The sequence below is a fragment of the Alligator mississippiensis genome, chromosome 4 (assembly GCF_030867095.1).
Source record: "Alligator mississippiensis isolate rAllMis1 chromosome 4, rAllMis1, whole genome shotgun sequence".
Classification (NCBI taxonomy): domain Eukaryota; kingdom Metazoa; phylum Chordata; order Crocodylia; family Alligatoridae; genus Alligator; species Alligator mississippiensis.
In genome coordinates, this window is record NC_081827.1 from 221,153,667 (window position 1) to 221,168,588 (window position 14,922).

The 14,922-nt window shown below is 43.1% G+C and overlaps 1 protein-coding gene across 1 annotated transcript in view; it reads left to right on the plus strand.

The window, feature by feature from the left end:
- The window catches only part of LY75 (lymphocyte antigen 75), a 135,115-nt gene that overhangs the window by 76,280 nt on the left and 43,913 nt on the right, over window positions 1-14,922 (plus strand). The window contains exons 27-34 of the mRNA XM_059726274.1: window positions 539-703; window positions 1,878-2,000; window positions 7,019-7,213; window positions 7,821-8,041; window positions 8,606-8,780; window positions 10,628-10,795; window positions 11,948-12,070; window positions 14,053-14,220. Of these exons, the coding sequence (XP_059582257.1) occupies window positions 539-703; window positions 1,878-2,000; window positions 7,019-7,213; window positions 7,821-8,041; window positions 8,606-8,780; window positions 10,628-10,795; window positions 11,948-12,070; window positions 14,053-14,220 (1,338 nt within the window). The remainder of the gene's footprint in view (window positions 1-538; window positions 704-1,877; window positions 2,001-7,018; window positions 7,214-7,820; window positions 8,042-8,605; window positions 8,781-10,627; window positions 10,796-11,947; window positions 12,071-14,052; window positions 14,221-14,922) is intronic.

Here is a 14,922-nt window from a genome sequence, read left to right on the forward strand (position 1 = left end):
AGACAGGGTGGGGGAACCTACCCACCCCCTGCCCATCTCACTACCACTTGTACCCCAGCTGGAGGGAGCAGGAGTGGCTTTGTAGCGTCTCAGCTCACCGAGATAGTGGAGAAAGCAGTAACAGCAGGAGGTGAGGTAGAGACTTTGGGGTTTGGAGAGGATGTGCCTCTGAGCATGGAGGGGAAAGGGGGGATTCTTAGAGCCTGCCACAGCAAGGTATATCCCTACCAGTTTAGGGGGAGGAGGCTAGGAGGAGGGGTGCAGTCGCCTGTACAGTGGGCATGGCTGCTTCTGCATTCCCCTTTGCCAAAACCCGAATTCACCCCTGGCTATCCCAGAAGGCTGTTTATCTGTTCTCTCTAGAATCAGTATAGGATTACAAAGTCAATGTAAGTTATGTTGGTGTTGATGTGTCTGGGTTCTTAGTTTTATGTTTTGTAATGGATATTAATGTTACATAAGAATTTTCTGTGAAGAATAGGTTGAGTGGTTTAAAATTATGTCCTGAGAGAATGTCTCTTTTTTTTTTTCTTTCCAGATGAAACTGAAAAAGAAAAAGTTGTTGAACATATTACATGTCCACACAAAGTTAAAAATACACCATGGATATCATTTAAGAACAGTTGTTACACTTTCATGGTAACAAATGACAGATGGCGAGAACTGAGATCTCAAGAAGCTCATCATTTATGCAAAAAAATGAGTAAGTACTTCATACTAAGAATTAACTTCTTTATTTTTACTTTTGTATTGCTTTGTATGAAGTCTTTTAGATCTTATACATACAGAGGTATGTTTAAGTGAACAGGTAGGGTTTTTTGTGTGGCTTTGCAGAGTCTTTCCTGTTGTTGACCCCTGGTTCCTATTAGACTTTTCTACAAGCTGCTCAGAGTGGTAAAGATGCTAGAGCAAATGGGTGAGAATTTGAAAAAATCTTGAATAGGAGTTATTTGCTTTTGAGAGCCTGTTAATAAATTGCTTTAGAAATGAAAAAGGATAGACACAAGGGGACACTGTCTAACTGAAATTTAGATGCTTTCAAAATAAGTGCTATAAACTTTTTTTGGATACTACACTGTCCTTCAGCTTCCCTTGGCAATTTTCTTGCTTACAGCCAAGCTTTTAAAAATGTTTTCGCTTGTTTCTGTGTAAAGAATGCATGTAAACAAGGAGTTTCCTTTGTGGCAGCCTAATTCAGGAAAGCACTTAAACATGTGAGTAAGCCCAGGCTTGCTCAACAAAGCACGGGCTTTACTTCAAGCGTATCTTCTTATCCATATTAACCAACTTTGGCCAGGACAATTTAAGGATAAAAACTTCCTAACTTTTTCAGTTACTAGGTTTCAAATTGAGTGTCTTTTTCAGCTGCCCATAAGCAAACTGACAAGGCATACAAGAAGCAAACACTTTTTTTTTTTGTTTTGTTTGTTCGTTTGGTCCAATAAGAGGTATTGCTAAAAATCCTTGCTTTTCACATTTCCTGGACCACCATGACTACAACAACACTTCAGCTATAGTAACACAAAGGATATGAAGCCCACAAGGCATTTTGAACAACTGAAGACATTTTGATCCATTTTCTTGAAAAAGAGGTCCAATTTTTACTACCTAAAGGCTTTAAATGAATATAATGTTCATGAAAGCTGTGAGCTTCAGTGGGCTAAATTCTCTGCTTATCTACAGGATGTGTACCAAACAGGCAGAGTTGAAAATTAGTGTTTTTTTTCTTAACATTTTAGTATCTGCCTATTTTGTCCATTCTTAAGAATTTTTATATGTTCACATGTGCTAATTAAACAGTAGTAATAAAAACAGTGATGTATTTGAAATTTGTAATGAATGATATAAAATATCATTTTAAAAATTTGTTTCAACAGATCCGGATGCATTTGTTTTGAATATTAGAAATGAGGAAGAAAACAACTTTGTTGTTGAACAGCTTCGTTCTTTAAGTGGCCTAGCTACATGGGTATGGTTGGGCTTAATTTATGATGATGCTGGTAAGTTGAAAGGGTTTATTTTTTAAGTGCTTTCTTAACTTTCTATCATTGCATTGGCATATTTCTCACATGTCTGGGCCTAACAATTAGAGCAGGGGTGGGCAAAACATGGCCTGTGGGTTGGATCTGGCCCACCAGGCCGTTTTATCTGGCCTGTGGGGCCCCTAAAAAATTTAGAAAATGAATATTAGTTAATTTATTAACAGTATCTCATCCTATTCTCATAAATAAATTAAGAGGCTGTAACAGATGTTTACACTGTCCGGTGGGTGGCAAATTGACTTAGCAGTCACACCCAGAGAGTGGTAGTAGATGGGTTGGTATCGACCTAGAAGGATATGGGTAGTGGGGTCCTACAGGGTTTGGTCCTTGGACCTGTACTGTTCAATATCTTCATCAGTGACTTGGATGTGGGTGTGAAGTGTAGTCTGTCCAAGTTTGTGGACGATACTAAATTGTGGGGTGAAGTGCACACTCCGGAGGGTAGGGAACGATTGCAGGCAGACCTGGACAGGTTAGAGAAGTGGGCAGTACACAGTAGGATGTAGTACAACAAGGACAAGTGCAGAATGCTGCACCTTGGGTGCAAAAATATCCAGCACACCTACTGGCTGGGAAATGACCCTCTCAGCAGCACAGAAGTGGAAAGGGATCTTGGATTCATAGTGGACTCCAGCATGAACATGAGTGCTGATGATTTCATCACACTGATGAAAGTTAACCACATTTTATCGTGCATCAGCAGATGCATGACAAATAGAACCAAGGAGGTGATACTTCCCCTCTGAGGCATTGGTGAGACCACAGTTAGAGTACTGCATCCAGTTTTGGGCGCCGTACTTCAAGAGGGATGTTGATAGACTCGAGAGGGTCCAGAGGAGGGCTGCTCATGGTTGAAGGCTTACAGGACGAGTCCTATGAAGAGAGACTGAGGGACCTGGACCTCTTCAGCCTCTGCAAGAGATGGCTGAGAGGTAATCTGGTGGCTACCTATAAATTCATTAGGGGGACACAGCAAGGGATCAGAGAGGCTCTGTTCACCAGGGCACCTCTTGGGGTAATGACGAACAATAGCCACAAACTGGCAGAGCAGATTTAGGCTAGATATCAGGAAAAACTCCTTCATGGTAAGGGTAGCCAAAATGTGGAATGGGCTTCCAAGGGAGGTGGTGCTCTCTCTACCTTGGGGGTCTTTAAGAGAAGGCTGGATAGGTATCTGGCTGGGATCATTTGACCTCAGCTCTCTTTTTTTCCTGCCCAGGCAGGAGGTCAGACTTGATGATCTGTTGAGGTCCCTTCTGACCCTAGCATCTATGAATCTGTTAATCTGCCCCTGGCTGCCTGTCAGAGATGATAGGAGCCAGGGGAAGTAGGACCCGGGGGAGCCTCTGGCAGGATCAAGTGGCTGAAGAAGGAGGTCTGGCATGGCCCTACACCCTCTCCTCCACCCCAAGCCCCAGCCAGAAGCCTCTGCCTAGCTGGGGCTTCTGGAGGTTTCTGGCCTGGGAGTGTTCCTGTCTCTGCGCACTGGGGGAAATGCAGATAAAAAAGGGGTGGGGGAGGGAGGTAGGGGAGGACTGCAGGCAATCGCCCCAGTCCTCAGGGCCAGCTGGGCCAGCTCCTGCAGTCCCAGTGCTGCAGCTGAGAACCATGTGGTGCCAGCAGGCAGGCAGGTGGGGGAGATCAGGGAAATGGCTGTGGCAGGCAGGTGGAAGGGGTAGCAAGCGAGCACATGGAGTGCAGCGACAGCTGGGCTGGAGTTCAGGGCCTGCACTGGTGAACTGGGGCCAGCACCAGTGGGGCCCAGAGCAGGGTAGCAGGAGCATGAGGTGGGGGCTGCCTGGGGCTCTATGGAGCCGGGCTGCGCTGCTGAAGCAAGGAGCGAAGGGAACCAGCCTAGCTCCATAGAGCCCCAAGCAGCCCCTGCTCTGTGCTCCTGCCATCCTGCACTGGCCCATGTGCACCAGTGTGGGCCCCACACTCCCACCTGGCTGTCACTGTGCTTCACGTGCCTGCTCGCTGCCCCTTCCCCTGCACCTGCCCTAGCCATTTCCCCGCTCCCTCCTCCCCCCACTGCCAGCCGTACAGGAGCAGCTGGGACGGAACAGAAAGGCAGCAGTGGCAGACAGGGAGGAAGTGGCAGCGAGCAGCAGCATGGAGCCCACACCGGTGCCCCGGGACCAGGAGCAACAGAAGCACAGAGCCCGGGCTTGCAGAAGTGCTGGCAGGGACTGTGCCTGCAGCGGGGGGAGCAGGAGGGAGGGCAGGCTGTGGGCAAACCTCCCTCCACAAGCCACTGCCCCCACACACCCATACCTATACCCACCCTCCCAGCCACCCCCCTCTCACAATAAAGAAGAGTAAGATTTTAATTTAAGCTGTTACACTATCACCTCTATGTACGCTACACAAGTGCATGTAAATTGGGACAAAAAATTATTTTTTAATGGAATTAATTAATGTTGTAGTACATTTCATTTTTAGAATATAACTTGGTATATTTCTGGCCCAGAGAGAGCAAATCCCCTTGCTGAAAGGAATAATTCCAGGGGGTGAGGCAAGGGACTTCTGGTGGCAAAGGTCAGGGGTTAAGGAGCAGGATTTTCAGTGCCAAGATGGTGACCAGGGGGCGTGGCACCTGTCAAGGGGCGGGGCTACCTATGCAGCCCTCAATGGCTTGCCAAAAGTTGGTAAGTGGCCCTCCGCCCAAAAACATATTGCCTGCCCCTGAATTAGAGCCATAATTAAAAGAAGTATAGTAAAAGCTGTGCTATCCAGCACCTCGCAAGCCAGCATGCTCTATTAACTGGCGTGCTGGCTTGTAAGGGAAAAGCGAAGCTGGAAGTGCCCACCATGGCACTCCCATTTTCGCTGAGCCCCCATGGCCCGGGGCATAGCAGTTTGCATGGGGCCCCCCTCCCTGTCCCTCGGGGCCTGTGGGAAGGGCAGTGATGCGATGGGAGTGGCGGCGACACCCCAGACGCGGCGGGAGAGGTGGCGGCCTTAACAGGCAAAGACACCTGTTTGAGCCACTCAGTTAACCAGCATGTTTTGTTATCTGGCACCCCACAGCCCCCATAGGTGCCGGATAACAAAGCTTTTACTGTATATGGTAATCTACAGGTCACCTCCAACTTCTACTGAAGTCACCTAGTGCTCCATACCACTGACTTCCCAGCCCAGAGAGAATAAGAAACTTGTGCCCTTCCTAGAGCTTCTACTTATAACTAACACTTTGTTCTCTGTTAAATGCAGTAACTTTCCTGAACTACTGTCTCTTTTGAATAGTTGTATTGATGTCTTTCAACCTCAATCCTTACAAAGATGAATGATTGATATTCTGTAAAGCAGACCAGTATTTTCCTTGTTATCCTCAAAGACCTATATACTCTGCTGCAGCACTAGAGCAAACTAAAAATTCCCTGGCAGTTTTAAATTAAAATGATTGAAATTTTAGTTTTAGAGGACGGTCATTTCAGTAGGTTTTGCATTTATTTGTTTCATTTTATACTTTCCCCACATTTTCTGTATTCTAAAGCTTTTTAAATTATTGATAATACACAACTGCATTTATTTAAGGGGAGTTGGGGCTTTGAACATCTGGGACTGTTTTATCAAATGTTCAGCCCTTTCAGTTATCACTTAAGTTTATTGGAAGTTAAGAGAGCTCAACTCCTGAAAGATGTGCTCAACATCTTGTAAGATACAACTCCAGGAGTAGAGCAGTGATGCTATGAATACATTAACTCTGTTTGGTTAAATAATATAGTATAGAAGTTGACACTTCAGGAATAAAGATCTGATTCTGTGATTTTCAACATGTTCACCTCTTAGGTCTTGGACCTGCTTACTGAAGGAAGTATTTCAGGCTGTCTAGAAGACAGAAAGATAACACTGCATCAGTTATATCACAGACTAAAAATATAAAAAAATCCAATTATATTTTAGAGCAGGAGTGCTCAACCTCCAGCCTGTGGGCCAAATGCGATTCATGGAGCCATGGCATCTGGACTGTGGGATTCAGGAAATTTGGCAACGGGAGCAGTGATAATTAATACTGACACCTTGCCCCCCGCTGCCAAATTCCCAAGCCCCATGGCCAGATCAGAGCCAGAGCATGCCCTGATTCCTCCATGTGGCCAGATTGGGGCCGACTACACCCCGCTCCCCTGCTAAATTGGATTGAGGCTAAACCATGCCCATTCACCTGCACAGCTGGATTTGGAGCCAGGTCATGATCTCTTCCTCCCACAAAGCTAGGTTACAGCTGAACCGAGTCTCCTTCCCTTGCGTGACTGAATTGGGGATGGGCCCAGCTGGTCTCTGCCCCCCTCCACAAGGCCAGATGGTTTTGTTCTGTGCCCTGCCTCTTTATGCCAGATCAAGACCAGCAGCTGGATCTAGCCCATGGATAGACCACACACTGCCTATCTGGCTTGCCAGGCAAAAAGGTTGAGCACCGTTGTTTTGGAGCATAATATTGTGGCAAGGAGTATATTGTGTTGCATATTTTCTGGTTGCAGAACAGAGTCCTGATAATCTTAGAATCATTTAAAAACATGAGAGAACAGGGTAGAAAAGAGTTGTTTTATTAGGTTATAGAGGGGATCATGGCCTGTAATTATAGCCAGGATACGATTCAGAATTTCCTGATTCCCAGTTACAGGTGTTTCTCAGACTATCAAACCATTCTTTTCCTCAGAAAATTAATATAGGGCCACTTACTAGGGAATTGGTTGTTTGCTTTTAATTCAGTTTTGTTTCTGTAATCTGGAAATTATCAAGATTGGAACTGAAAATTCAAGTATATTTTCTTTTGACAGTAAGAATTTTGATGAGGACTTAAAGTTTCTATGGTTTCCTTTAGGATAAAAAGGTAATATTAGGCTTTGTGTTCTGAAGTGAATGTCTACAAATACTGGGAGAGGAGTACACCATCTTCACTTTTAGATGATCATGGTGTTTATTAAAAAAACATGCTTTACTCAGGGCTAAATACAGAAACCTGTTTTCCACAGATAATTTTCTGAAGTGGTATGATGAAACTTACCTGTCTTACCAAAACTGGAGAGAAGGCAGACCTAATGTAAAAAAGAATCAGTTTTTTGCTGGTATAAATTATGATGGTTTCTGGGATATTTACAACTACACAACAGATTGGCATCCTCAGCACTTCAATCTGCACAGTATTCTTGCCTGTAAAATTGAAATGGGTAAGTAACATGAAAAATTAAGTTGCACCTATATTTTGGAGGCTGGAAAGGAGGTCTTAATTTAGCATGTAATCCTGCAGCCATCCCATTAAGTGTTATATCTGTTCTCATTAAAGTCAATGGCAAAACTCTTATAGTGCAGGATCAAACCATCTGGCACTATGATCAAGATATGGACAAATGTAACTTTTAACTAGTTTAAAAAGGGAAGAGAACCTTGCATCAGCGGTTAGTATAACTGTTACATTTGCATGAGCCTCTTAAGTTAGTTAAATAACCGTAACTGTATACCTGTATTAAACAAGGTTAAAGCTGCAAACTGTTTGCTACACTTGCATTGCTACAGGAATATGTAACTTTAATAGTTATATTGTAACAGTTTATCAGTATCATTTGATACTGTTACAGTCTATCAAGATGGATGTCCCTGCAATATTTTTCTTGACAGTAGGTATAAGAAAAAAATGCTTTGAATCCTTTAAGTAATTTGGATTCAGTGTTTCTGTGCTTGAGTTGTTATTGATTGATAGGATTTTCATTATTCCTTGTATTTTTAGTAACATAAATGAAGTGCAGAGAATTTATTATAATCTTAATCTTGAAATAGGGCCAAGAGAGACTAAACCGCCATTGCCTGCTTCTATACCATATGGAGATAACACATACAAGATCCTCCAGAAAAAATTAACCTGGTATGAGGCACTGAAAGAATGCAAAAAAAATGGGATGGATTTAGCCAATGTACACAATGAATCCCAGCAGCTGTTTCTGGATGATATTGTAAAACGTGATGGTTACCCACTGTGGCTTGGGTTGTCAATCCATGATGTAAGTTTGTGCTGTCATGACTGTACCTTCTTGTAACAATAATTGTTAAACTGGCTTCACTATTGTTATGATCTTTCCATACTCTTAGTCACCTACCACTAATGTCAGTTTTTTGTATGTTGTTGTATTTACATTTTTTTCCAATACCCAGATGTACTTTAGAATGAACAACTGATTGTATATTGTATGTTGCCCAAATATATGCCTGCTAGCATAAAGAAGTGCACTTTGTAGAGTTTACGACAGGAAGTGAAAAATACCTTATTTAAGTTCACCCTGTGATTTCGATTAAAGAGAAACTGTTGACTATGTTGAAACTGGGTCTGGGCACAGCTGTGCACTTACAAAGGATATCAAAGGTTCCTTGATGCCCTTGAGTGACCAGAGCCTCAGTTCTAAGTAGTGCCTGAGTATCAGCACCTACTTACAATGTGAGGCATTGGTTCCGTACTGATTTGGAGGGTGTTGGTCATTAGTCACCAATGCTTTCAAAGTTTTAGCTCCCTCTTAGCTATTTTTGTCTGACTAATTAGTAGATGACCAGAGTAATTATTCTTTTGTCAGGGAAGTAAATCTAATTTTGAATGGTCTGATGGAAGTATGTTTGACTACAATCCCTGGGAATTAGAAAGCTCAGCATCTACTGGGAACTGTGTTCTGTTGGATCTGAAAGGGTTTTGGAATCGTACAAAGTGTACAGATGTTGCTGAGGGTGCCATTTGCTATACCTCTTCAAAAAGTAAGACTTACTGTTTTCTTAGAATATATGCAGAATTACTTTTTCACATGCTTGCATTATCATTGATTAACATAAGAGCTTCAGCCAGATGGCTCCTGCCCCAGCGCACGGGGCTCTGGCTCTAGCTCCTGGCCGCCTTCCATCCACTCCACCTGCTGAGCAGTATGACAAGCCATTTGTGGGTGGCAGGCAGCCTGGAGCTGGAGCCAGAGCCCCACACTCTGGGTTAGGAGCCACCTGGCTGAAATTTCCTTCCCTCCCTGCCCCACCCCCCTCCTGAGCAGCACAGCAGAGGTAGAAGGAGGAGGAGCCTCTGGAGGCAGGGGGAGCTGAGCAGCACCTAGCGGGGAACAGCTCCATTGGGAAGCTGTGCATGCTGGTGAGCACAGGCAGGAGCATCGTGTGGGCTGCTGTGGACAGAAGTGAGTGGGGCTCAGCCCCTTGCTGAGTGCACAGGGGCAGTGCAGGCTGGAGGAGGGAGATGCAGACAGCACCTATACTTCCTAGGTGAGCTCTGCTACCCTGTCCCCATCTGTCATTCCCTCCACCCCCGGGACCTAAAACACGGGCAGCCCCAACATACACACCTGCACTCCCCTCTCCACCCCACTCCCCCCCGACACACCTACATCCCTTCACAAACAATGTACAAATAAGACTTTATTTTGAGCTATCATGCAATCATTTGTATATATGCTACTCAAAAAAACAAACAAATCCTGGATCTGGACAAAAATTATTTTTTGAAATAAAATTATAATATAGTAGATTGATTTTTTTTTTTCTTTTTTTAGTATAGGATTTGTTTTTATCTATAATTTGTTAAAATTATATCTTCTAAAAGATTTTGTGTGCAGCCCTCGACAGCTCACCAAAACTCATTAAGTGGCCCTCCAGCTGAAATAACTGCCCTCCTCCTGAGATAATCTGATCAAAGAGAGAGTTCTGTTTCTTCTCAAATGTTTTCACTTCAGCTTTTGTTTAAGTGTTATGTTTGTTCTCTAAAATAATCATATAATAATATCACTAGATTTCTGTTTGAGCCTGCACAGAATATGCACTGATCGTGAACTGTTGAGCGGTTCTTGCTGGGCAGTGTTGAGATTAGTATTTAGAACACAAGACTGGTAATTGGGAGACCTGGCTTTTATATTCAGTCCCACTACTGATTTGGTTTCTGGCCTGGGTAAAGCACAGCCTTTCTGTATCCTGTTCATTTTCATCTCCCTTTTGTGATCCTTGGATAAAAGGTGCTAAGAAAATTATTGTATTAATTTATTAATGTCAGTAGTAAATTATGCGCTCTGAGCAGATGTGACTATCAGCAGCTGTGTTAGTTTCATACCCCAATGTAAGGCAAAATCTGATCAACAGAACTGGGGTCTTCGTTAGTTTCTCCAAACCAGAAGAATCATTTCCAAAATAACCCAACATTTCACAGAAATAAATATACTTTTCCTAAATTATTTGACTAAGCACCTCTTGTTGATGTATGGCATAAATGTCTCTATAGAGTACCTTGGATCAGCAAACCCATAAAACTGAAGATTCCGGATTTCACTGCCACATGAAATTCAGTAAAAAGGAATGGCCACCATTACTAATGGAAGAGTCGGTGTCCAAAATATTTGGGATTTTTCCTATACTAATTGATTGTAATGAATTAATCTGCTATATTTGAAGAAACAAACTGAAGGGAACATATTCTGATTTTTTGTCATATACCAGTTAGTAGTCCCTGACTCTGTGTGTTTTCTTGGGCATCACTTCCACAACAGAAGTTTTTGACTGTGCAAATCCCTTGTTAATTTGCATAATGCACCATCTTTGGGTTTTTTTTTCTATAGAGAGACAACTACAACTGCAGCAAACAAAAGGCTCTCCCAGATGTCCACAGAATACAGGAACATATCAGTGGCTTCAATATAAGGAGCACTGCTATGCATTTGACATGGCATTTTACAATTTTTCGGTATATACTGCAGAAGATGCTAAAAACGTTTGCCAAAAATTGGGTATGTTTGGATATTTTATAAGGTGCTACGTTTTATAAACAGTCCCTTGTTCAAGGATAGTTGGCAATATTTCAGATTTATATTTCTTTAGGAATATTTGTAATGGAAGATTTTATTTGCTCTTTTTTGATCCTTTGATCTGATCAGAATCCTTTGCTGTCTTCAGAAGTTTTCAGAGCTGCAAATTGCCACTTTTTATTATAGGAATATATTTTATTTATTTAAAGTTAGACAGAGTAGGGTGGTCTGAAATGTGAAGGGATACATGGCCCTACTTTCAAGTGTGACTTCTTACCACTGGCCACCTGGCCTTAGTGTGAGTTAGAGCAAGAGGGACTCTTCTCCATGTTCTGTTTCTGGGCTAAAATTCTTTTTGCTTATGAAAGATTAGATTTTTTGAAGCTTAGTTTTGTCACATCTGCTGCTGTTTAACCTTATCTGCTATGACATTCTATATCAATATTAATGTGGTTCTACAAGATGCCGAGCTTCTGCTTAGGATGATGGAAATAGTGTCTTGCAGTAGATATCTGTAACCTGGCAAAATCGATCCTTCAGTTTCCATAAAATATAATACAATACCTCCCACACAAACAATCTGCAGGAGTCTTGTGTTTGTTTTATTCTTCTTCACTTACCTGGATGACAAAAAATAAGTTAACTAACATCTGAGGCTACTCATAACATTTGCATTATATCTTCTCACCTAAATTTTTAGGAAGCTAAAGTTATAAATTTGTTTTCTTATTCCTATACCTTAAATCAGATCTATCCAACTTGTGTTACCATAGCTGCCATAGCACTCCCTGCTGCACTGCACAGGCCTCCCTGCTATACTACTCCATACATGCAGGGCTCTTGGGCCACAGGCTCCCTATGCCCCATGGGCCATGCTACACCACCCGCAGGGGCAGGGACAAGAAGTGATAGCTGGAGGAGGGAAGGAGAGCCTGGAGACCTCAGTGGCAGCAGCAGGAGAGCAACGTGGAGAGTGGTGCCTGGACTGGGAGCCATGAGTTAAGCCAGTAGTTGGACAGCCTGTTGTTAAATTAGCCCTTTGGATGTGTATAAAATTCACTGAAGTGTAAGAAGACAATAAGGAAAGACTTAAATGTTACTTCTGTTTGACAAGTAAAACTTCTTTTTCCTTAGATCCATCTGCAACACTTCTCACTATAAAGGATGCTGATGAAAATAAATTTGTCAGCACACAGATAAGAGAAAATGACCTTATCACTAAAAGTGTGTGGCTTGGATTGTCTCAGAACTCCAAGGGTAAGAAACTGTTACCAAACATGTGCGTGTGCATGCGCGTTTGTGCATGTGTGCGTGTCTGAGCACAAGAGTGTTCACTGTAAATAAGATGAATGTTGTTATAACATAATAACACTTGGAAGGGCAAAGCCCAAGTGCTAATTGCATTGTGTTAATTAACATACAGCAAGTCCTACATTTGGTCAGTTTCTTTTACGATTTCTTTATCCCTTGAATCCTTGAGACTTTGGACTGAAAACTGGATCACCAAGGAAAGGACAAGAGCATGGAAAGGCTTGTATAAGGGTTAGCTGGCTGACTTAATCCAGAAAACATTGAGATAAAAGTGATGGATAGTAGGGCTGTGTGAAGCTTTGGTCCCTGATTCAGTTCGGCGGAGATTTGGCCTGATTCAGTGGCCGAATCTCCAAATCGAATCAGGAGACCCTTTAATCTCTCTGAATCGAATCAGAACCCTCTGAATCGATTTGGAGAGATTTGACGATGCGGACATAGGCACAGTTTCAAATGTTTTTTCTACATACCTCAAGGTACCAGGCAGCTTGTGAATGCTGCAATGGTGGGGCAGATGGAGCGTCCCACAGGAGCACAGGGGGCTCCCCGGTGCACTCAGCAGCAGACCTAGAAGTGGACCAGAAGCACTGCCAGGGAACACGCCAGGGGGCCCCCTGTGTCTCAGCTCGGCAACTGGTGCCTTCTGGATCTGGGGGGGCACCTGGGGTCCCCCCATGGACAATTGCCGAGCCAGGGAGGTGCAGAGGGGCCCCCCATGCTCCTATGGGATGCTTCATCTGCCCCAGCATTGCAGCGTTTACGAGCCGCGTGTGGTACCTCAAGGTACGTAAAACAATAAAAAAAAATGTAAAGCTGTGTTTATGGCCGAATCACTGATTCTCCGGATCAGCATCAAATCTTTGGATTTGGACGAATCAAATAGGGGACAGTGATCCGAATCAATGAATCGAATCACTGATCCCGATTCGGGCAGAATCCGAATCGAATGTGGCCCGTTTTACACACCCTTAAGGGTAGAATTGGTAAAACTTATATGAACATGCAACTGCCATTTGAAAAATAGGGTGAAACTTGGAGGTTGTATTGGATCTGGAGCTGCTTCTGAATGTCTTATTTTGTTTTTTTTTCCTTCAATCTGTGCCTGGCAAGAGGGGTGCTATCCTTCCTTTGAAGTGCTTATATTGCTCCAGTTGTTTTTTCTTCTTCATTTTGTGGGTTTTTTTTACATGGAGCTGCACATTGAGAGGTGGGACGTGATGGCAGAGTGGGTCCGAGGTACCTAGCTATATCTTGAGAAGCATGAATTCAAGCCCTGCTCTGAATTTACTAAAGGCTTTTCCAGTTCAACCAGCTGTAAAAGGTACCTGCTCATTTGCCAGGGAGAATCAAGCCTGACTGGATACATTCCTCCTTCGTTGGCTGCAAAAACTGGTGTGCCTTTTACCATGCTAAGGGAGATGGAGGTTGCAGAACAGCACTGATAGTCCACTCTATTTCCCTGCCCTGTGGAGAAAGGGAGGGAGGTAGCAGGACAGCAAATCTGCAAATTACTGTAACCCCCTATGACATAAGTTGGCTGGAAAATACATCGCTGCATACAGCCACAGCGATTTTTGCAACAATTCAGCCAGGAGCTGTATGTGTGTTCAGTAGCTGACATGCTACATTTCTAAAACACTTCCAAGCCTGTTATGATGTAAAGCATTTCAGAAGTTGTCTGTCTGCTCCCTAAGGCTGCTGAGGATGGTGTGTGAGGGTAGATATGTGTATAGGAATAATAAATACAAATATGATATATGTTGTAAGTATTGTTTTTAAAAATTAGATTTTTTTTTTTACTTTTTATAATATGCACTTTTTAAAAAAGTGAAGACCTAAATTAATCAGTTTTTACATTATCTATTAATATAGAAACTTTCAATGGTAATCTGACAAAGCAATCTAATAGGCAATACTTTTCTCTACAGATCAGTCATTGACCTGGCTTGATGGCTCAGCACTTAATTATGCCAACTGGGGAAATGGAACTTCAGAAGTTAGTGGTAAATGCAGTGTTATCGTATCCACAAATGGAGCATGGTCTACAGTTGACTGCAATAATAGTCAAAGGAGAGTTGTATGTAAAGCTCCTCTAGGTATGTCAGCCTTGGTTTCAGTAGACTGCTCATAATTCTTCTAATTATTATATTTAAAGACTTTCCCATAAGTCCTGTGTAAAAAGTGTTGAGATTTAAATTTACTTCAGAGCATGCTGAAGTTCTGTTTTAAGTGGGTCTCAGCTGTTGCATAGGCCTTCTATGGGCTTTCTACCTAGAGAATAATTTAATATACAACAGTTTAGTTGTAAGAAACAGGGAGACATCCTCTGAGAGATTTCCTGAATATTCCTACCTCCTGGAGTTGCAGGAGGGGTGGGGGCAGGGGAGCTGAGCCACAGCTGCTTTTCCACCAGTAAGAAGAGAGCGTGAATAGTTACCTCAATTGCTCCTTCTCGCTCCCTGCCCCTCCCATCTCGCAGAGTTATCCCATGAGCTCCTCTTTTTTTTTCCTTTTGCGGAGAGAAATCAAAGGTTTTTTGGTCTGCTGTGCTTGCAAATCTTATAGCAGTGGGATCTCTCTGTCCCTATTGGGGCAGAAAGATGATTAGCAACTCCTTCTGTGATGGGAATCCTTGGGCAGCTCCACATATCCCCCTCGCCAACCCTCCAAGAGTAGCAAATAAGAAGAGAAAAGCTGCCCTCTGGGAGAAGATCATGTGTTGTAGAGTAGGGGCGTGCAAAGCTTTGGTTGTCAATTTGATTTGGAGAAGATTCGGCCCGATTCAGAGGCTGAATTAC